The sequence below is a fragment of the Lolium perenne genome, chromosome 4 (genome assembly GCF_019359855.2).
Source record: "Lolium perenne isolate Kyuss_39 chromosome 4, Kyuss_2.0, whole genome shotgun sequence".
NCBI lineage: Eukaryota > Viridiplantae > Streptophyta > Magnoliopsida > Poales > Poaceae > Lolium > Lolium perenne.
The window spans coordinates 147,329,733-147,353,003 of NC_067247.2; the positions used below are offsets into that span (position 1 = coordinate 147,329,733).

General features: G+C 43.3%; 1 protein-coding gene and 1 long non-coding RNA gene across 3 annotated transcripts; both read left to right on the forward strand.

Moving 5' to 3' along the window:
* Positions 1–986: 986 nt before the first annotated feature.
* Positions 987–4,463, forward strand: LOC139830539 (uncharacterized). Its single transcript, XR_011742899.1, has 4 exons — positions 987–1,592; positions 1,694–1,825; positions 2,801–2,884; positions 4,187–4,463. It is a non-coding gene; the product is annotated as an uncharacterized lncRNA (long non-coding RNA).
* Positions 4,464–5,412: 949 nt separating this feature from the next.
* LOC139830538 (uncharacterized) lies at positions 5,413–13,760 on the forward strand. 2 transcript variants are annotated; one of them, XR_011742898.1, is made up of 4 exons: positions 10,294–10,883; positions 10,985–11,116; positions 12,092–12,175; positions 13,478–13,533. XR_011742898.1 is itself a non-coding variant. In XM_071818836.1 (3 exons), the coding sequence occupies exons 1-3, from the start codon at positions 5,415–5,417 to the stop codon at positions 13,546–13,548; spliced, it is 1,329 nt and encodes a 442-aa protein (XP_071674937.1). In that variant the 5' UTR covers positions 5,413–5,414; the 3' UTR covers positions 13,549–13,760. The 2 variants fall into 2 exon arrangements, 1 of the variants encoding a protein (XP_071674937.1); XM_071818836.1 differs by lacking the exons at positions 10,294–10,883; positions 10,985–11,116 and adding an exon at positions 5,413–6,588 and having other exon boundaries at positions 13,478–13,760.
* Positions 13,761–23,271: the final 9,511 nt, after the last annotated feature.

The window sequence follows — 23,271 nt, forward strand, 5'->3', positions numbered from 1 at the left end:
ATTTTATTATTGCCTCCTGGGCATATCTCCAACAGTCTCCCACTTGCACTAGAGTCAATAATCTAGTTTACATTTGTAAAGATATAACACCTTGGCCTTCTGGTGCTTTATCATGTTTTGCTCACGGGAGAGGTTTTAGTCAACGGATCTGACACGCTCAGAAACGTATGTATTTTGTAATTCATTTGCGTCTCAATGCAGCACTCATTTCCAAATGAGTTGGCATTAAATATGTTTGATCTTCTGGTGGAACCTTAATTCCGCGGTCTGAAATAAGTCACTAATATTGTCACATACACTATAGCTTCAAAATTCTGACACTATCGGAACTACACCAAGTTCTCAAAGAACTTCTTGACTCAACATCCTCAGTCATTTGTCAAAACAATGACATACTCTGCCTTCGTTTGTAGAATCCGTCACAATATTTAGAACTCTTCTAAATCTAACATACACAACTTCTAGCTCATTGTGCTACCTTTAAAACAACACTTAGTCTAATTTGAGATTGAAATTCTATTTTTATATGTGACAAAACAAATATCGGTGTAATCACCTTACAGCGATTTGTTTGTCATTTCTCCATACAAAACTATATATATATCCTTGGTTCTTCTAAAGTACTCAAGGATACTCTGTAACATCCCAAGTGAGCTACCCTTTTAGTTTGGCAAGTTTGTGCATCATATTGCATTCATACATCTCATCATGTCACTTTTGGTTCTTATAAAAATTGCATTTGGTTTTATTTTGCTTTCATCTTTGATGTGTTGGTTTCTCTCTCTGTTTTACCTCTATCTCACTTGAGATGTTCCAACCTTCAGGCCTACCTATCCTATTCCTACACTTGACCACTTTCCAAATGGTCATGCCAAAAACTTCTAGTAAATATGGTTAATATTATACCCCTCTCTCTATCCTCTTATTTTGTAATTGTTCAACATAATAATTAACTTTTGGTTTACTAAAATACTTCGTTTGGGTTAATCCAAACCAATAGTGAAATTAAACTAATTACAAATCTTCCTCTTATCCAATTCAAAGTGACTTTAGATTTGGTTTGAATAAAAACCAGAAAAGAACTTGAAATAAAATGGAAAAGAAAACAAATCAATCTAGCTACCAGGCCAACACCAGCCCAGCCTTTACCTGTTGACCGAGCGAGGAGTCCTCTGTTGTCCTCCAGCACGTGAACAAGTATGAGGAAAGCGTGAGCATCTCCTTCCCTTTCCCTTTCCCTTTCTCCTCAAAATTGAACCAGAGCAAAACCCTAGGCTCCCTCTTCCCCTTGTGCCGCCGCTGCCTCCTCTGCTCCTCCAAGCACCCAACCAGAACACCTACCGAGAGCACCAGTACTTTTGCCGGAGAAGACCAAGATCGCGCCGTCGAACCGAATCACTGCGTGGCCGTCCGAGAGCGGGTATGGAGCCGCCGTGGCGCCCTCCAACTCCTTGCTGAACCGGAGCCGGAGCTGCTCGAGTACGATGTCGCCGCCGCCGCCAAGACGTACCGGGAGCGCCGCCGTGCACGCCGACGACCTCCGCTTCGCCCCGCCGTCGTCTCCATCCTCCCCAACCTTCTCCCTCGACGTGGTGAGCCTCCTACTGAGTTCCTCGTCGTCCTCCCATTTTCTCCTTCGCTATCTCGCGCTGACGCCGTCGTCCGCGTCTGTTTCGGCTGTTCGCTGCTGCAGCTCGTCGTTTGTGTCGTCGGAACCTCAACATCGTCGATCTTGGTCGAGCTGCGCCATCCTTCACTCAAAGGGTCGAGCCCCTCTTCAGTCATCAGTTAATCTAGCAGTTCGCCTGTTCCATCTGCACCGAAGGTGAGGCTCAAGTTCGTTCGTTGTACCAGCACGCAAGGCATCCTTTTTCTGTACGTACTGAATCATGTTCAGTTAGCTGCTGTCGGTTTTCAGTTAGCCCTTTGTTGGCATTTCCTTGTTGTGACTGTAGTTTCAAAACGTGTTGTAGATCCACTCTGTTGGCGCTGCTATTCTGGTTCCCCCCTGTAGCACACATGTTGGTTCATTTTTTTACTTCCCAGCAGTCCAAAATTCAGATCCCACGATGTTCAGTTCTGAAACCTGTAGAAGGTTCAGTGAAATTTGACACCTCTCCTGTAGGGCTTCAGGTCTGGTTCCTGTATGTCTCCAAAGACCACACAGCTCCCCGTGGTTGTTTCTTTTGTACCAATTCCCACGCCAATCCCAGGATAAAAGCCCACGACTTCATCTTTTTAACTCTGCTGGTTTCAGTCAAGAACGTGTGCAGTTTCAGTTAAGACTGTTAATAAGTTCAGTTATTTTTGGCTGTAACAATTCCTGATATCTTCCTGTAGCTTTCCAAACCATCGAGCCAGCACACTGGCTAGTGTCTTGCACCAACCTGGAGACCCACCTTCTGATCCGTTTGCTCTGTTTTGAAATAATCAAATTGGTGCTAAACATAAATGCGTTTCTTAAGTATTAAAACTTGCAAATAGCATATCTCCACTTCTATAACTCTGTTTGCAACAAAATTTATATTAGTTTGTATTGGAAAAATGCAAGGTATCCAAATATTAACTTGTCATGCATCATTGGCATCATCCCTGCATCGGCCTAATTAAAAATGCAATTAGAACTAAATGTTATGTGAGGGCTACTTTTCTTATTTCTTGTTGTTTGCAAGTGCCCCACTTAATTTTGCTAAGCATGGTCCCTCTTGCATATCACATGACATGCATCATATTGTCGCATTTCATTTCTTGTATTGATTGTGTACTCTCTCTTGTATGTGTGTTTGGTTCTTCTCGTTAGACGCCGGTACCGAGGAGTACGGTGAGGAGTACGACTACTACCCCGAGGAGGATCGTGCCAGTTTCTCTTCTTCTGACTTGACAGGCGAGCACTTTTTCCCTGCTACCTATTTTCTGCTTTGCCTCTTTACCTTACTGCTGTACTGGTGTGCCGTTCTTGTCACGAATCCTATCGCATGTTACCTAATGCAAGCCATAGACCCATACATATATCCTACAGCTATTGTTTGGTTACAGGGTCAGCCATGCGAGTCGTAGGCTTGCTTAGTACCGTTGTTATATGTTGTCACTATTATCGCTATCGCCACTGTTATCTAGTTGGGTTATATCTGTTGGAGGGTTCCGAGATACATGGTTATGGTTATATCTGTTCGATAAGATCACACCTTACTTATTCATGCTAATAATAAAATTGTTAAGTAGAGGCATCGGTGGGTCAGCTGATTTTTCGTTTTGAACATGGCTCACTTGTGTCCAATAATATCTTAGGATCCCGAGTTCTTGTTATCTGATCCAAGACTGAGCGCACTAACCATACGTGGGGTTCAGTGGGGCCCCCTCGACCAATTCCTGAACTACTTGCATTGTCCAGTGGCCACAACTAGTTTGCAATGTTTTACCATTTGTTGTTTGCGTGCATACCAGCCTGTTACTTCTTTATATTTGGGAAGCCCCTGGGTGCCTTGTATTCCTTGTTTCTGGTATGCACGTATAGGTCGCGGAGCCGCTGCGAAGTGGTTTATCGCCCCAGTGTGTGTTAAACCACCAAGTACGCTGGCGCAACAGCTAGGTCCGCCTCGGAGACTCGGCCGAACTCCGTAACGGGTTTAACTTAGTTAGGTGGCTCTTGGACTTGGTTTGTGGTGAAGGGAGAGGTAGTGTCGTGATACTCTGCTTTGATCCAGTAGGGTTGATCGAGCGTATGAGACCAGTAGTGCACCCCTGCAGGGTTACAAATCTTTTCGAAAAGCCGTGTCCGCGGTTATGGACGACTTGGAGAAGTGTTGCTTGATCATAGACAACTTTCACCCTTTATCTGCTAATTAACTTGCGTAGTAATTAGCAGAACTGTAATAAAACTGGTTAAAACTGCAAACCGTGTGAGTGCCTTTGCATCTTCTTCCTGTAGCATGTAGAAGGGGGAATGCATCGGCTGAGTTATGTTTGCAGAGTTTTTAGAACTGTTAGATGCACGCTCTCTTATCTATATCTTGCAGACGGAAAGTTGAGAGTGTCTCTATAGGTTGTAGTGCAAGCTTTGCTGCCGCTAACCCACCATATAGCCGGCGAGCGCAGCCAATATTCTAAGTCTCGCTGGGTACGCGCCTTGGTACTCACCCTCGCTTTTCCTCTCTTTTTTCGGCAACCGTTGGCCCGATGTTTGCAGGTACGACAGGTTTTGAGTATCCACCTGGACACTACTTCGTGGACCACGCTGAGGATGACTACGTCGAGTAGAGAGGACGCTCCTAAGGCAGCAGCCTGGGGCTTGCTGGATATGGATCCGCCTGCTTTATTTATGGACTCTTAGTCCCATTTGCATCTTGTCTGTACTCAGACGTATATTTCGCTTCCGCATGATGTATTGATGTATTGTTGGGACATGTGTCCTCTGAGTGTTATTTGCTATCTTGCTCTATGAGCGTTGCTATATACTTATTTAACTCTTTTGTGTCGTAGAGTTAATGTTGTGATATCATCTGTGATGCTATGCCCTTGTAACCTGTGCACCGTGCGTGTTTCATATCGAGTGCACAGGAAGGCGAGACACCTAGGCCTGGATGCGTGTACGCGAGGGGCACTAGTTCCGCGTCTGTATTCCTACTCCTAGGGTCAACAGCTTGGTACTCCGACACGGATACGTATTCACGAGGGGTACTAGTTCCGTGATGCGTATCTAACTTCGGGGGCCGACAGACTTGGTATCAGAGCATGGACTGCCTTTTAGGAGCCTTGCAGCGGACGTAGTCGTGTCTAGAACTAATACTTTAGTAGCTATATAGGAAAACTTTATGCGCGAGAGTAGGAATTCTGTTTTTACTTCTTACCCCACCCACCCTCCCTCTGGTAAGGAAGTGTAACGGATTTTACTCTCCTCTTACCTAAATTTCACTTAGGATTTCACGTCTTCGGGTTTCCGTAGTACCATAGATTGTTGTGTGGTTTTGTGTTGAGAAAAATGTTGCTTCAATCCAATTCCTTTGTTACTTCACCAGTCATGTTTCCGTTGAAATTCTTTTCTAGCTTGTTGGCATAATCATGTTAACCGGTTGTTGATTCCGGTGTTAGTATCGAGTTCTTTTCTTCTACGGAGTTGTTCCTATCAAGTTCCTGTTTGTGTTGTTCACCTTCCAATAAACATAACTTGGGTCGTGTTGACACCTGCCAATGTTAAAAACTTCAGTATAGCTACATACCACTGTCTTGCGAGATTTGTGAAGTATTGTTTTGCTATCGTTCTAATCTTCAATATGTTATGGCTAGCTCTTGTGTACTTGAATTCATGTACCTTGATGATACCTATGTCATATTCATGTTTCTATCTTGCAAGTTGCAGTTTCTTCTAATGTACTTATGTTGGATTTTTATCCTACTTGTACTAATCTGCAATCTTGATGTTTGTCATCAGGATGCCTCCAAGGCGCGCACCTCCGCCTCCTCCACCTCCACCTCTGGAATTTGGGCAAGCTCTGTTGAATGTGACTCAGATTCTAACGCAGCTGGCCCAGAACCAGGTGCAAAACAATGAAGGGAATGGCCGGGTCACTATCAGAGAGTTCCTTAATCTCAACCCGCGCACCTTCGACACTCCTCTGAAGCCACTAGATGCAGATGATTGGCTGCGTGAGATGAACCGCACCCTCAACACTGCGCGTGTAGCTCCAGCAGACAGAGTTTCCTTTGTGACCTTCCTCCTGAGAGGTGAGTCTGCTGCGTGGTGGGACAGCTACCTGGAGAGGACAGATCCAGATATTGAGACTGGTTGGGATGAGTTCCAGGCGCTTTTCAGGCGTCATCACATTCGTGATGGTGCCATGGACAAGATGCGTGAGGAGTTTCGCAGGCTCACACAAGCTGATATGGATGTGGAAACCTACAGCAGAGCCTTCACCAACCTTGCTCGCTATGCAGGTGATGAGATCTCCACCGATGAGAGGAAGCAAGACAAGTTTCGCAGAGGCCTCAACCCTACAGTCAAGTTCGCTATCAACCTGATCAAGTGCAGAAACTTCGATGAGCTTGTTGATACAGCTATCAAGGCTGAGACTGGTAGACAGGAGTTTGAGCAGTCAAGGAAGCACTCTCGTGACAGTGGCTCTTCTTCGACACCAGCTATGCCACCTCAGAAGCGCAGAGTTTGGTTTCCTGACACTGCTCCACCAGCTCCACGGTCTTTTCACTCGAGACCGCCTGGGTTTGCTCCCCGCCCACCCACCCCTCAGTTTGCTCACAGGCCAGCACAGTTTCAGCACAGGCCAGCTTTCGCTCCTCAGCAGCACAGAGGTTTTGTTCAGCAGCAGAGGCCAGCTTTTGGTCCTCCTCAGAGACAGTTTGCTCCCCGTTCTTCTTCAGTCACTTGCTACTCTTGTGGTCAGCCCGGGCACACTTCCCGTACTTGTTCTCAGAAGCAGCAACTTCCACCACCACCACCTCATCCTTCCTCGACTCAGACGATGGTGCGTGCTCCTTCTACAGGCAAGGCTTTCAACTATAACAATAAGCCTAGATCTGCCACTGTCAACAACATCACCGCAGAGGAAGCTGAGAAGGCATCAGACGTTGTGCTTGGTACCTTACTTGTGAACTCTGTTCCTGCTAAAGTATTGTTTGATACTGGTGCATCGCATTCTTTTGTGTCTACAAGGTTTGCACATATGCATAGTTTGCCAATGGTTCCCTTGTCCAACAAACTCATGGTTGTATCTCCTGGTGCGAAAATGTCAACTTCTATGATATGCCATGGAAGTCAAATTGACATTGGAGGTCAAGTGTTTCTTGCTTCACTAATAATCCTCAACAGTGCTAGCATTGATGTCATCCTTGGCATGGATTGGTTGACGGCTAACAACGCCAAGATTGACTGTGCCACTAAGTCTGTTTATCTTCAACATCCTTCTGGCCAGATAGTCTTTTCTCCAACTTCAACAGTGCAAGTGTTCTCTATTGAAGCAAATCATCTACCTTCAATTGAAGATGTTCCGGTGGTTTGTGACTTCCCCGATGTCTTTCCAAATGAGCTTCCAGGAATGCCACCTGACAGGGCTGTTGAGTTTGTCATTGAGCTTGAACCTGGTACAGCTCCTATCTCTAAGAGGCCTTACAAGATGGGTCCAAATGAGTTAGCTGAACTCAAGAAACAACTTGATGAGTTGGAAAAGCTTGGTTTCATTCAACCTAGCACTTCCCCGTGGGGTTGCCCCACCATCTTTGTCAAGATGAAGGATAAAACTGATCGCTTGGTGGTTGACTACCGCCCTCTGAATGAGAAGACGATCAAGAATAAATATCCTCTTCCTCGCATCATTGATCTCTTCGACCAACTTGCGGGTGCCGTTGTGTTCTCTAAGATGGACTTGAGAAGCGGCTATCACCAAATAAAAATCCGCAAGGAGGATATTCCAGAAACAGCTTTCACCACTCGCTATGGCTTGTATGAGTACACAGTCATGTCCTTTGGCCTCACTAATGCTCCAGCAACGTTCTCTCGCCTCATGAACTCAGTCTTCATGGAGTATCTTGACAAGTTTGTGGTGGTCTACCTTGATGATATTCTTGTCTATTCCAAGTCTAATGAAGAACATGAAGAGCATCTTTGCCTCGTCCTCACCAAAATCCGCGAGCATCGCCTTTATGCCAAGTTCTCCAAGTGCGAGTTTTGGCTTCCAGAAGTCGTCTATCTTGGGCATGTCATTTCTGCAAAAGGCATAGCCGTCAATCCTGAAACAATCAAGGCAATTGTTGAATGGCTTCCTCCGAAGAATGTCAAGCAAGTGAGAAGCTTCCTTGGCTTGGCTAGTTATTGCTGCCGCTTTGTTGAGAACTTCTCCAAAATTGCCAAGCCTCTCACGGATCTTCTGAAGAAAGATAAGAAGTTCCTTTGGTCTCCGATGTGTCAAGAAAGCTTTGAACTCCTGAAACAGAAACTCACTTCAACTCCAGTTCTTGTTGCTCCTGATACTTCCAAGCCCTTCCAGATATTCTGTGATGCCTCTCTTCAAGGTTTGGGTGCAGTTCTCATGCAAGAACGTCAAGTTGTGGCGTATGCTTCTCGTCAGTTGCGCAAGCATGAGTTGAACTATCCCACTCATGATCTCGAGCTTGCAGCGGTTATACATGCTTTGACAACTTGGCGTCCCTACTTGTTGGGCAACCGTTGTGAAATCTTCACCGACCACAAAAGCCTCAAATACATCTTCACTCAACCCAATTTGAACATGCGTCAAACGAGATGGATGGAGACCATCAAAGACTTTGACTTGTCTATCTCCTACACTCCTGGCAAAGCAAATGTGATGGCTGACGCGCTGAGTCGCAAGGAGTATTGCAATAATCTCATGGTGAAAGAATCACAACCTCTTCTTCATGAAGAATTCCAGAAGTTGAATCTTCAAATCGTTCCCCAAGGCTTTGTTGCAACCTTGGTAGTTGAGCCTACTCTTGAAGAGAAGATAAGAAAGGCACAGTTGGGTGATGCCTTAATCGAGAAAATCAAGGAGAATATGCATCAATCAAAGTACAAGGCTTTCTCTCTTGATGATCAAGGCACTGTGTTCTTTGAAGGGCGCATGGTCGTTCCTAAGGTCGAAAGCTTGCGAGCGTTGATAATGAAAGAAGCTCATGATACTCCCTTGTCTATCCATCCTGGAAGCACCAAAATGTATCACGATCTAAGGTCAACATTCTGGTGGACAAGAATGAAGCGTGAGATAGCAAAGTATGTCTCTGAATGTGATGTTTGCCGCCGAGTCAAAGCTGAATGTAAGAGACCGGCCGGTGTTCTCCAACCCTTGAAAGTACCGGAGTGGAAATGGGATAAAGTCGAGATGGACTTCATCACTGGCCTTCCAAAGTCTCGCAAGGGCAATGATGCAATCTTCGTTGTGATTGACCGCCTCTCTAAGGTTGCTCACTTCCTTCCTGTCAAAGAAACAATCTCTGCTAGTCAGTTGGCTGAGCTCTACACCACTAGAATTGTCTCTCTTCATGGTGTTCCCTTGGAAATAAGCTCTGATCGTGGAAGCATCTTCACTTCTAGATTTTGGGCAAGCTTTCAGAAAGCTATGGGAACAACTCTTCTGTTCAGCACGGCTTATCACCCTCAAACTAGTGGACAAGTTGAAAGGGTAAATCAAATCCTTGAAGATATGCTTCGTGCTTGTGTGATCTCCTTTGGCATGAAATGGGAAGAATGTCTTCCATATGCTGAGTTCTCCTACAACAATAGCTATAAATCCAGTCTTGGCATGGCACCATTTGAAGTCCAATATGGTCGCAAGTGCAGAACGCCTCTAAACTGGTCAGGTCCCGGTGAAAGGAAACTCTTTGGTCCTGACATTGTCAAAGAAGCTGAAGAACAAGTCAGAATCATTCGTGACAATCTGAAGATAGCTCAGTCTCGGCAGAAAAGCTATTATGATAGCAAGCACCGTGATATGGTCTATAAGCCTGATGATCTGGCTTACCTCCGTGTGACTCCCATGAGGGGTACACATCGCTTCGGTATCAAGGGCAAGTTGGCTCCAAGATACATCGGTCCTTTCAAGGTTCTTGCAAGGCGTGGTCAAGTTTCCTACTTGTTAGAGCTTCCACCAAACCTCTCCAAAGTGCACGATGTGTTTCACGTGTCACAGCTCAAGCAATGTTTCAAAGATCCAGGCCGTGCAGTTGATCACGAGTCTATTGACCTTCAAGAGGATCTTTCCTATCGTGAGCATCCAGTTCGCATTCTTGATGAAGCTGAAAGGAAAACGAGGAAAAGTTCTGTCAAGTTTCTCAAGGTCCTTTGGTCTAATCATTCCGAGAAAGAAGCAACTTGGGAACGCGAAGATCTTCTCAGATCCGAGTATCCCGCTCTCTTCACATCTCCTTAGGAATCTCGGGGCGCGATTCCTTCAAGGGGGGGCGAGTTGTAACATCCCAAGTGAGCTACCCTTTTAGTTTGGCAAGTTTGTGCATCATATTGCATTCATACATCTCATCATGTCACTTTTGGTTCTTATAAAAATTGCATTTGGTTTTATTTTGCTTTCATCTTTGATGTGTTGGTTTCTCTCTCTGTTTTACCTCTATCTCACTTGAGATGTTCCAACCTTCAGGCCTACCTATCCTATTCCTACACTTGACCACTTTCCAAATGGTCATGCCAAAAACTTCTAGTAAATATGGTTAATATTATACCCCTCTCTCTATCCTCTTATTTTGTAATTGTTCAACATAATAATTAACTTTTGGTTTACTAAAATACTTCGTTTGGGTTAATCCAAACCAATAGTGAAATTAAACTAATTACAAATCTTCCTCTTATCCAATTCAAAGTGACTTTAGATTTGGTTTGAATAAAAACCAGAAAAGAACTTGAAATAAAATGGAAAAGAAAACAAATCAATCTAGCTACCAGGCCAACACCAGCCCAGCCTTTACCTGTTGACCGAGCGAGGAGTCCTCTGTTGTCCTCCAGCACGTGAACAAGTATGAGGAAAGCGTGAGCATCTCCTTCCCTTTCCCTTTCCCTTTCTCCTCAAAATTGAACCAGAGCAAAACCCTAGGCTCCCTCTTCCCCTTGTGCCGCCGCTGCCTCCTCTGCTCCTCCAAGCACCCAACCAGAACACCTACCGAGAGCACCAGTACTTTTGCCGGAGAAGACCAAGATCGCGCCGTCGAACCGAATCACTGCGTGGCCGTCCGAGAGCGGGTATGGAGCCGCCGTGGCGCCCTCCAACTCCTTGCTGAACCGGAGCCGGAGCTGCTCGAGTACGATGTCGCCGCCGCCGCCAAGACGTACCGGGAGCGCCGCCGTGCACGCCGACGACCTCCGCTTCGCCCCGCCATCGTCTCCATCCTCCCCAACCTTCTCCCTCGACGTGGTGAGCCTCCTACTGAGTTCCTCGTCGTCCTCCCATTTTCTCCTTCGCTATCTCGCGCTGACGCCGTCGTCCGCGTCTGTTTCGGCTGTTCGCTGCTGCAGCTCGTCGTTTGTGTCGTCGGAACCTCAACATCGTCGATCTTGGTCGAGCTGCGCCATCCTTCACTCAAAGGGTCGAGCCCCTCTTCAGTCATCAGTTAATCTAGCAGTTCGCCTGTTCCATCTGCACCGAAGGTGAGGCTCAAGTTCGTTCGTTGTACCAGCACGCAAGGCATCCTTTTTCTGTACGTACTGAATCATGTTCAGTTAGCTGCTGTCGGTTTTCAGTTAGCCCTTTGTTGGCATTTCCTTGTTGTGACTGTAGTTTCAAAACGTGTTGTAGATCCACTCTGTTGGCGCTGCTATTCTGGTTCCCCCCTGTAGCACACATGTTGGTTCATTTTTTTACTTCCCAGCAGTCCAAAATTCAGATCCCACGATGTTCAGTTCTGAAACCTGTAGAAGGTTCAGTGAAATTTGACACCTCTCCTGTAGGGCTTCAGGTCTGGTTCCTGTATGTCTCCAAAGACCACACAGCTCCCCGTGGTTGTTTCTTTTGTACCAATTCCCACGCCAATCCCAGGATAAAAGCCCACGACTTCATCTTTTTAACTCTGCTGGTTTCAGTCAAGAACGTGTGCAGTTTCAGTTAAGACTGTTAATAAGTTCAGTTATTTTTGGCTGTAACAATTCCTGATATCTTCCTGTAGCTTTCCAAACCATCGAGCCAGCACACTGGCTAGTGTCTTGCACCAACCTGGAGACCCACCTTCTGATCCGTTTGCTCTGTTTTGAAATAATCAAATTGGTGCTAAACATAAATGCGTTTCTTAAGTATTAAAACTTGCAAATAGCATATCTCCACTTCTATAACTCTGTTTGCAACAAAATTTATATTAGTTTGTATTGGAAAAATGCAAGGTATCCAAATATTAACTTGTCATGCATCATTGGCATCATCCCTGCATCGGCCTAATTAAAAATGCAATTAGAACTAAATGTTATGTGAGGGTTACTTTTCTTATTTCTTGTTGTTTGCAAGTGCCCCACTTAATTTTGCTAAGCATGGTCCCTCTTGCATATCACATGACATGCATCATATTGTCGCATTTCATTTCTTGTATTGATTGTGTACTCTCTCTTGTATGTGTGTTTGGTTCTTCTCGTTAGACGCCGGTACCGAGGAGTACGGCGAGGAGTACGACTACTACCCTGAGGAGGATCGTGCCGGTTTCTCTTCTTCTGATTTGACAGGCGAGCATTTTTTCCCTGCTACCTATTTTCTGCTTTGCCTCTTTACCTTACTGCTGTACTGGTGTGCCGTTCTTGTCACGAATCCTATCGCATGTTACCTAATGCAAGCCATAGACCCATACATATATCCTACAGCTATTGTTTGGTTACAGGGTCAGCCATGCGAGTCGTAGGCTTGCTTAGTACCGTTGTTATATGTTGTCACTATTATCGCTATCGCCACTGTTATCTAGTTGGGTTATATCTGTTGGAGGGTTCCGAGATACATGGTTATGGTTATATCTGTTCGATAAGATCACACCTTACTTATTCATGCTAATAATAAAATTGTTAAGTAGAGGCATCGGTGGGTCAGCTGATTTTTCGTTTTGAACATGGCTCACTTGTGTCCAATAATATCTTAGGATCCCGAGTTCTTGTTATCTGATCCAAGACTGAGCGCACTAACCATACGTGGGGTTCAGTGGGGCCCCCTCGACCAATTCATGAACTACTTCCATTGTCCAGTGGCCACAACTAGTTTGCAATGTTTTACCATTTGTTGTTTGCGTGCATACCAGCCTGTTACTTCTTTATATTTGGGAAGCCCCTGGGTGCCTTGTATCCCTTGTTTCTGGTATGCACGTATAGGTCGCGGAGCCGCTGCGAAGTGGTTTATCGCCCCAGTGTGTGTTAAACCACCTAGTACGCTGGCGCAACAGCTAGGTCCGCCTCGGAGACTCGGCCGAACTCCGTAACGGGTTTAACTTAGTTAGGTGGCTCTTGGACTTGGTTTGTGGTGAAGGGAGAGGTAGTGTCGTGATACTCTGCTTTGATCCAGTAGGGTTGATCGAGCGTATGAGACCAGTAGTGCACCCCTGCAGGGTTACAAATCTTTTCGAAAAGCCGTGTCCGCGGTTATGGACGACTTGGAGAAGTGTTGCTTGATCATAGACAACTTTCACCCTTTATCTGCTAATTAACTTGCGTAGTAATTAGCAGAACTGTAATAAAACTGGTTAAAACTGCAAACCGTGTGAGTGACTTTGCATCTTCTTCCTGTAGCATGTAGAAGGGGGAATGCATCGGCTGAGTTATGTTTGCAGAGTTTTTAGAACTGTTAGATGCACACTCTCTTATCTATATCTTGCAGACGGAAAGTTGAGAGTGTCTCTATAGGTTGTAGTGCAAGCTTTGCTGCCGCTAACCCACCATATAGCCGGCGAGCGCAGCCAATATTCTAAGTCTCGCTGGGTACGCGCCTTGGTACTCACCCTCGCTTTTCCTCTCTTTTTCCGGCAACCGTTGGCCCGATGTTTGCAGGTACGACAGGTTTTGAGTATCCACCTGGACACTACTTCGTGGACCACGCTGAGGATGACTACGTCGAGTAGAGAGGACGCTCCTAAGGCAGCAGCCTGGGGCTTGCTGGATATGGATCCGCCTGCTTTATTTATGGACTCTTAGTCCCATTTGCATCTTGTCTGTACTCAGACTCAGACGTATATTTCGCTTCCGCATGATGTATTGATGTATTGTTGGGACATGTGTCCTCTGAGTGTTATTTGCTATCTTGCTCTATGAGCGTTGCTATATACTTATTTAACTCTTTTGTGTCGTAGAGTTAATGTTGTGATATCATCTGTGATGCTATGCCCTTGTAACCTGTGCACCGTGCGTGTTTCATATCGAGTGCACAGGAAGGCGAGACACCTAGGCCTGGATGCGTGTACGTGAGGGGCACTAGTTCCGCGTCTGTATTCCTACTCCTAGGGTCAACAGCTTGGTACTCCGACACGGATACGTATTCACGAGGGGTACTAGTTCCGTGATGTGTATCTAACTTCGGGGGCCTACATACTCTTACTGTCGTCCAATGATTATCTCATGAATCATTCTGGTATATGCTCATAACATTTTAGAGCACAGGACATCTGATTGTGTACATATTATTCGTGATCCATAATCACTCATGTGTTTTTACTCATTGAGTATCAGATACACTCAAGTCTTGTTAAAACTTCACATGACAAGAACATTTCTTAATATTTCTATATTGAACTATTTCAATATCCATTCTATGTACTTTGACTTAAACTTATTTTTTTGTTTCAATATAGATCTTGACACTAGATATGTTTCAGTCCATATCCTTTCATTGAAGTTAATTTCTCAATGAAACCTTTTAATCAAGTATATAATTACATCATTTATAATCAACTATATGTCATCTACATAAGTATTATAAATATGTCTCAGCGCTCCCACTTAATTTTTTGCAAATGCAAGCCTCTTCATCGTCTCTAATGAAATCAAAAACTCTTTGACTATTTCATCTGGTGAAGATTCCAACTCCGTGATACTTACTTCATCCAATTGAAGTTTGTATATCTATCTAGTATTCCACGGACTAGCAAAACTTTTGGTTGTATCTTGTATACACCTTTAATACACACTTCTTATAAGTAATGTATTTTGCCATCCTACTAGCATATCTCATAAAAGAAATATGTAGTGATTACTAGAATAATCCACATAGACTATAAGCATTGCTACAGAAGATCTAATCTTATTGTATTCAACTCTTTGAACTTTGTCGCAAACAACTTTTAGACAAGTCAAGCTTCATCTATTTTATAGATCTATTTACTTTCAAAAAGTATTTATCTATATTGAATTTTATGGCGTATAGCCATTTTAACGGAGTCAGGGCCCATCATAACTTCTTTGTTTGTAATTGGTTTATCATTGTTCAAAATCAATCCTTTGTCCACAAATCATTTATTTGATCACAAAGTAAACCATACCTACAAGGTTCAATAATTACTTCGATCTCCATGGCTAAAACACTTTGTAGTCATGGGAGCCATGATCGTCGTGGCCGCTTTCAGAACCAATTCCGATGTTGCGCTACTCTGATCATTATGCTCAGGTTCATAAACCTTATCAAGTTCTATTGTCCTCCCACTCAAATACTTCGCTAGAAACAATTTCTTGGAAATAAGCAAGTAACATTGACAAACACTTTTGTCTTTTACTTCATAGTGGAAAGAATTCCCAATCAATTCTTTGGGATAACCAACAAAGACATTCATCCGATTTTGATTGTAAACTTATTTACTTATGCTATGCATACCAAAATTTAAGAAGGGACTATTAGGGTTCATACCCATGCCATAACTCGTATGGTGTCATTTCTACGGATCATGATGATGCTCTATTCAGTGTAAAAGCGGTAGTCACTAAAGCATAATCCACAAAAATATAATGGCATCAATATTTTATCTCATCATTGATCCAACAAGGTTTGGATACATCTCTCGGATACTTCATCATCACTATGATACTCCAAGAAACGTGAGTTGTAGAACAACTTCATAACTCTCTTAGATGTTTGCTAAAACTCGTAATTCAAATATTTCCACCATGATCCAATCATAGATATTTGACTTTTCTTATTACGATGATTTCCACTTCATGCTGAATTTATTTGAATCCATTCAAATGTTTCAAACTTCTTCCTTATTGAATATATTCACATATATACTCAATTCATTGTTGAAAGTTTTCATGAAGTAGAAGAATCTCCCGCACACAACTATGCCCTAGTGAACCACATACATCATCATGTATTTTTCACTAAGTTAGTTGCCCGTTCAACTCTTGGCCTATGAACGATATTTTAGTCATTCTCTTTAGAAAAGATTTGCAAGCGCCAAACGATTCAAAAATCAAATGACTCCAAAAATCCATTTGCATGGAGTTTCTTCATGCGTTCCTTTCTAACATGACCTCAATGGCGGTTCCACAAATAAGTGGAATTCAAATCATTTGCCTTATGGCATTTTAGCGTCAGTGTTATGTGTTTTACCATTAAGATTTATAATAACTTATCCATCGTACATGGAGTAATGTCATAATTTGAACAACTCATTGTTTTCATTTGACCAGAGCAAAATAACAATTATTAAGTTCTTTATTATAAATTCTAAGGGCTAGATAGAATGCTAACGCATTTAACATAATAACACTTTATTTTGTTCCAGACATGCATTCCTATCATATTCCTTGTCAGTCACTTAGGCCATTGTATTCTTGTATTGCGTTGTTTTGTATGACACTTCATACCAACCAATATAGTACTAATACCCAAGAATTTCATAGTGTGACTTAACTAGGAATACAACCATAACATGTATATCATTTATATACACCTGAGCTAGACCTTCTAGTCTTTTCTTTTCTTTTTGCCAAAATATCTTTTGCAGTTTCTCTTTTAGCTTTCCTCATTATTCAAAGAAACACTTTAACATTATTAACTTCTAGATTTGTTGGTTAAATACCAATAACCTTGAGGTTCTTACTTTAAGTTTGATCATCATATGACAAGTGTTTCAGATTTCACTATTAGTAACTTTGTAATATGATGAACAATTTCACTCATAATTTTATCCATTGTATCATGATGACTTTCTGAGACCATGTCTGTACATGCTAGGCTCATAAAGTTTAACCTTGGTATTCGCATGTGCAAATCTGGCTTGCACCCGTTGTATGCACACGTAGAATCTATCACACCCGATCATCACGTGATGCTTCGAAACGACGAGTCTTAGCAACGGTGCATACTAAGGATGATAACTTCATGGATATGCGAATATTATTAGTGCCCCAATAGTTGGAGGATTGTGACGTCTGGCGTCTTCAACCTTCATACATTCCCATAAAACTTATGAGTTTATGTAGTCTCACCAAATTTATATTCTATCATCTTGCAATAAGGTCTTATATATCACATACATCTCATACCTTGATTATTTCTAAAAACTAAATTTTCAGCTCCTTACTTTTCAAACAGATTTGAACTTCAAGTTTCATGGAGACAAGATAACTTTAGGTACTAATTGAAACCATAGCTCTTTGAATCAACATTGTGAGGTTTACTAAAAGTTTGCAATAGGACTTAATCAATTCTTGATTCTTTAACAATACGGTACCAATCCGTAAAGTTTCTTGTTAGATTTTAACAGTATTTCTATCTCAATAACAAGACTAGCGCATGGTAGAAAACGGATGCCAATACTACAAAATTAATTCAAAATACTACTCAGACTATGTTTATGATAATTAGTTCATGTTTTAATCTAATTACTAATGAACTCCCACTTAATACAACATCCCTCATAGTTGTTAAGTGGTACACGATCCACATCCACTACACCAAAACCGATCATCACGTGAGATGATGTAGCTTCAATGGTGAACATCAACATGTTGATCATATCATCCATATGACTCGTGTTCAACCTTTCGGTTTCCGTTGTCCCAAGGCCATGTCTGTACATGCTAGGCTCGTCAAGCAAACCCAAGTATTCCGCGTGTGCAACATGGCTTACACCCGTTGTATGTGAACGTTGAATCTATCACATACGATCATCACGAGATGCTTCGAACACGACGAACTGTACAACGGTGCATACGAGGGGAGAACACTTTATTATCTTGATATTAATGTGAGGGATCATCTTATAATGCTACCGTCGCGATCTAAGCAAAATAAGATGCATAAAGGATTAACATCACATGCAGTTCATATGTGATATGATATGGCCCTTTTGTCTTTGCGCCTTTGATATTCATCTCCAAAGCACGGACATGATCTCCATCATCGTCGGCGTAGCGTCAAGGTCCATGGCGCTGTCTTCATGGTTGTTCACCTCATGTAGCAACTATTACAACTACTTTGAAATACCTCTCAACATGAAATATAAAGACAACCATAAGGCTCCTGCCGGTTGCCACAATACAATAATGATCATCTCATACATATTCATCATCACATTATGGCCATATCACATCACCAAACCCTACAAAAACAAGTTAGACGTCTCTAATTTGGTTTGCATATTTTACGTGGTTTAGGGTTTTCGAGTAAGATCTAATCTACCTACGAACATGAACCACAACGGTGATACTAATGTTGTCAATAGAAGAGTAAACTGAATCTTCACTATAGTAGGAGAGACAGACACCCGCAAAGCCTCTTATGCAATACAAGTTGCATGTCGAACGAGGAACAAGTGTCATGAACGCGGTCATGTAAAGTTAGTCCGAGCCGCTTCATCCCACTATGCCACAAAGATGCAAAGTACTCAAACTAAAAACAACAAGAGCATCAACGCCCACAAAACCATTGTGTTCTACTCGTGCAACCATCTATGCATAGACATGGCTCTGATACCACTGAAGGGATTCGTTGCACAGAAAACAAAAAATTTCCTACCGCGAACACGCAATCCAAGCCAAGATGCAATCTAGAAGACGGTAGCAACGAGGGGATGATCGAGACTCACCCTCGAAAAGTTCCAAAGCCTACAAGATGAGGCTCTTGTTGCTGCGGTAGACGTTCACTTGCCGCTTGCAAAAGCGCGTAGAAGATCTTGATCACGGTGCCACAATCGGGCAGCACCTCCGTACTCGGTCACACGTTCGGTGTTGATGAAGACGACGTCCTTCTCCCCGTTCCAGCGGGCAGTGGAAGTAGTAGCTCCTCCTTGAATCCGGCAGCACGACGGCGTGGTGGCGGTGGCGATGGAGAACTCCGGCGAAGCTTCGCTAAGCGTGCGGGAGAGGTGGGGGAGAGAAGGGGCGGCTAGGGTTTGGGAGAGGGGGTGGCCGGCCTCAAGGGGTGCGGCCAAGCTATGGCTCTGTGGTGGCCGGCCCCCTCCCCTATGCCCCTCATTATATAGGTGGAAGCCCCAAGAGTTGTAGTCCAAGTCTTCGAATAAGACCCCAACACCAAAACTTCCCAAAGGTGGGAAACCTACTCAAGGGGGGAGTCCTACCCAAGGTGGGACTCCCACCTTTTCCTTAGGTGGGGTGGCCGGCCACCATGGGTGGAATCCACCTGGGATTCCTTCCCCTTAGGGCTGGCCGACCATGCTAGTGGAGTCCCTCCGGGACTCCACCTTCCATAGTGTCATTCTTCCGGACTTTTCTAGAACCTTCTAGAACCTGCCATAAATGCGCCTGATCATTTCCAAACTTGGAATATGACTTCCTATATATGAATCTTATTCTCCGGACCATTCCGGAACTCCTCGTGATGTCCGGGATCCCATCCGGGACTTCGAACAAAACTTCGAACTCCATTCCATATTCAAGTTCTACCATTTCAACATCAAACCTTAAGTGTGTCACCCTACGGTTCGCGAACTATGTGGACATGGTTGAGTACTCTCTCCAACCAATAACCAATAGTGGGATCTGGAGATCCATAATGGCTCCCACATATTCAATGATGACTTCAGTGATCGAATGAACCATTCACATACGATACCAATTACCTTTGTCACGCGATATTTTACTTGTCCGAGGTTTGATCATCGGTATCACTCTATTTCAACCTCATCTCCTGACAAGTACTCTTTACTCGTACCGTGGTATGTGGTCTCTTATGAACTTATTCATATGCTTGCAAGACATTAGACGACATTCCACCGAGAGGGCCCAGTGTATATCTATCCGTCATTTGGATGGACAAATCCCACTGTTGATCCATATGCCTCAACTCATACTTTCCGGATACTTAATCCCACCTTTATAACCACCCATTTACGCAGTGGCGTTTGATGTAATCAAAGTACCTTTCCGGTATAAGTGATTTACATGATCTCATGGTCATAAGGACTAGGTAACTATGTATCGAAAGCTTATAGCAAATAACTTAATGACGTGATCTTATGCTACGCTTAATTGGGTGTGTCCATTACATCATTCATATAATGATATAACCTTGTTATTAATAACATCCAATGTTCATGATTATGAAACTAATCATCCATTAATCAACAAGCTTAGTTAAGAGGCATACTAGGGACTCTTTGTTGTTTACATATCACACATGTATCAATGTTTCGGTTAATACAATTATAGCATGGTATGTTAACATTATCATAAACACAAAGATATATTATAATAACCATTTTATTATTGCCTCTTGGGCATATCTCCAACAGATTCCCCTCTCCGGCAGGGTGCCGGAGGCGATCTCCTGAATCCCCCGAGATGGGATTGGCGGTGGCGTCTCTGGAAGGTTTTCCATATCGTGGCTCTCGGTACTGGGGTTTTCTCGACGAAGGCTTTAAGTAGGCGGAAGGGTAGGTCAGGAGGCGACGCGAGGGGCCCACACGCCAGGGCGGCGTGGCCCCAGCCCTGGCCGCGCGGCCCTGTTGTGGCGGCGCCTCGTCGCCCCACTTCGTTTCCCTTTCGGTCATCTGGAATCTTCGTGGAAAAATAAGACCCTGGGCGTTGATTTCGTCCAATTCCGAGAATATTTCCTTTGTAGGATTTCTGAAACCAAAAACAGCAGAAAACATCAACTGGCTCTTCGGCATCTTGTCAATAGGTTAGTGCCGGAAAACACATAAATATGACATAAAGTGTGTATAAAACATGTGAGTATCATCATAGAAGTAGCATGGAACATAAGAAATTATAGATACTTTTGAGACGTATCAAGCATCCCCAAGCTTAGTTCCTACTCGTCCCCGAGTAGGTAAAGGATAACAAAGATAATTTCTGAAATGACATGCTATCATAATCTTGATCAATACTATTGTAAAGCACATGAGATGAATGCAGCGATTCGAAGCAATGGTAAAGACAATGAGTAAACAATTGAACCATATAGCAAAGACTTTTCATGAATAGTACTTTCGAGACAAGCATCAATAAGACTTGCATAAGAGTTAACTCATAAAGCAATAAATTCATAGTAGAAAGCTTTGAAGCAACACAAAGGAAGATATAAGTTTCAGCGGTTGCTTTCAACTTCAACATGTATATCTCATGGATATTTGTCAACATAAAGCAATATCACAAGTGCAATAGGTAAACATGTAAGAATCAATGCACAGTTGACACAAGTGTTTGCTTCTAAGACGGAAGGAAATAGGTAAACTGACTCAACATAAAGTAAAGGGATTTCTATTTTCGTGCCCTCGGTTCCTTAGTTGTGCTCAGTTTTCCCCAGCTCCTTAGTTTTTGCTCAGTTTTCCCCAAGACCTTGTCTGAAACCATCACAGATGTTGTAACGGCCGGTTGCCCGAAGGTTGACCGTTATCTTCTGACTAGTGGGGCCACGTAGAGCCCGCAAAGACACGTCAGACCATCCATCTTTGTTTGACCGTAAGCATCGCTGTATCCCTGACCAAAACACGCACGAGTGGGGCTTCGGTATATCGAATGACAAGTGGGCCATGGCGCTGATACAAGGAGCAATACAAGGGTAGGAATAGATTTTTTAACGGAGCTCTACAGCGATGGCACGGAGGAGGTGGCCTGCGGGGTGCCGAGATGAGATCGACGTCCACAAAGAACTGCATGAGGCGAGACCAGACGCATTAGATCGATATGAACTAGACGCATTTAACCATGCAAAGAAGAGAAGAAATGGTCGATGACATCGACGACTACCTCAAAACTTTGACTGACCGTGTCCGACACGAACGCGAGCAATGTAGAGAAAACTAGTGTCTCTCCTTTCTGGCGTGTATAGATGGGTGCTAGAAGAGTGTGGTGGCGAAGGGAAAGACCTCGCGGTGGTCTGTGGCGTCCAACATAGCGGGGCGGCGTGGCCGTGCCCACATCGGCGTGGATGCATGTTCGGCATTGGCATCAACATGTACGTTCGGCATTGGCCTCGGCGGTATCTCTGGTGTGTCAGTGATCGAATGAGGGGACGGGATTGAGGGTGCATCCCGACGGTGACCTAGCAGTGGCGTCGAGCATAGCCGTTCTGACCATGCCGATATCGGCATCGGCAAAGTTGGGAGGCTGTGGTGCTCGAATCAAGGAGGGATTTGTTTCTTGTACGCCAAAAGTGATTTGAAACAAGTTTCGTGTTGAAGGTTAGGTAACGAAAGTTTGTAACTAAGCCCAAAATTATACTAGCGCCATGGTGAGGTTCTTTTTGATAGAGCTATACGGTTGGGCAAACTTTTTTGACACTTTTTAGATAGGGTTCCTTGTTGTTACACGTATGGCATCATGTATGGCAAATTTGGGATCATTTGGAGATGTTCGAAAAAATCACTTTGCTTAAACGCATGCCGTTTCGTCTCACTGAAACCAGCTTTTCTAACAAGGTGATTTATTCTACCTTCTCTAAATGACCTCAAATTTCATACAGCTGATCTTCTATACATAGATAGATAGATTGTTTCGTTTTTATATTTTTCGAACTTTTTATTTCCCTTTATAATATCCAATTGATTTTCAGGTCAAAACCTCGAAAAACAGCATCATGGATGGCATCATTTTCGCCATAAATTTCAAATTTTGTGAAACTTTCCCTTTTAGATATTCCTTGTTGTTATAGATATGGCATAATGTATGCCAAATTTGGTTAGGTCTCACTAAAACCAGCTTTTGTAACAAGTTAGGTTTTTTCGACCTTCTCAAAAGGGATTTTTTTCTACCTTCTCTAAATGACCTCAAAAATCATACAGACGATCTTCTATACAAAGATAGGTAGATTGTTTCGTTTTTACATTTTTTGAACTTTTATTTCCCTTTATAATACCCATTTGTTTTCAGGTCAAAACCTCGAAAGTTAACATAACTAGATGGTGAACCCTTCCAAACTTCAAATACAAAGATAGATAGATTGGTTCGTTTATCATTTTTACCGTGAATAGTAATGGCTACAAGAAATCGGTGATGATCTATCATTTTTTGCGTGAAAAGTAATGGATACAACAAATCGGTGATGGTTTATCATTTTTTGCGTGAAAATTAATGGCTACAACAAATTGGTGATGGTTTATCATTTGGGATTTTCGTGAAAATTAATGGCTACAACAAATCGGTGACGGTTTATCATTTTTTGCGTGAAAATTTATGGCTACAACAAATCGGTGATGGTTTATCATTTTTTGCGTGAAAAGTAATGCCTAATAGAGTTTATAATTTTTAGCGCGTGAAAATAAATACAGAAAACCGCCCTTTAGCATACTTAGAGAGTGGAAGGTAACCGCCGACAGAGAGAGAGAGGGGTTATCCTGCCCGTTAGATCATACGATCAACGGTCGGCGGGCACGATCCGCGTGACATGG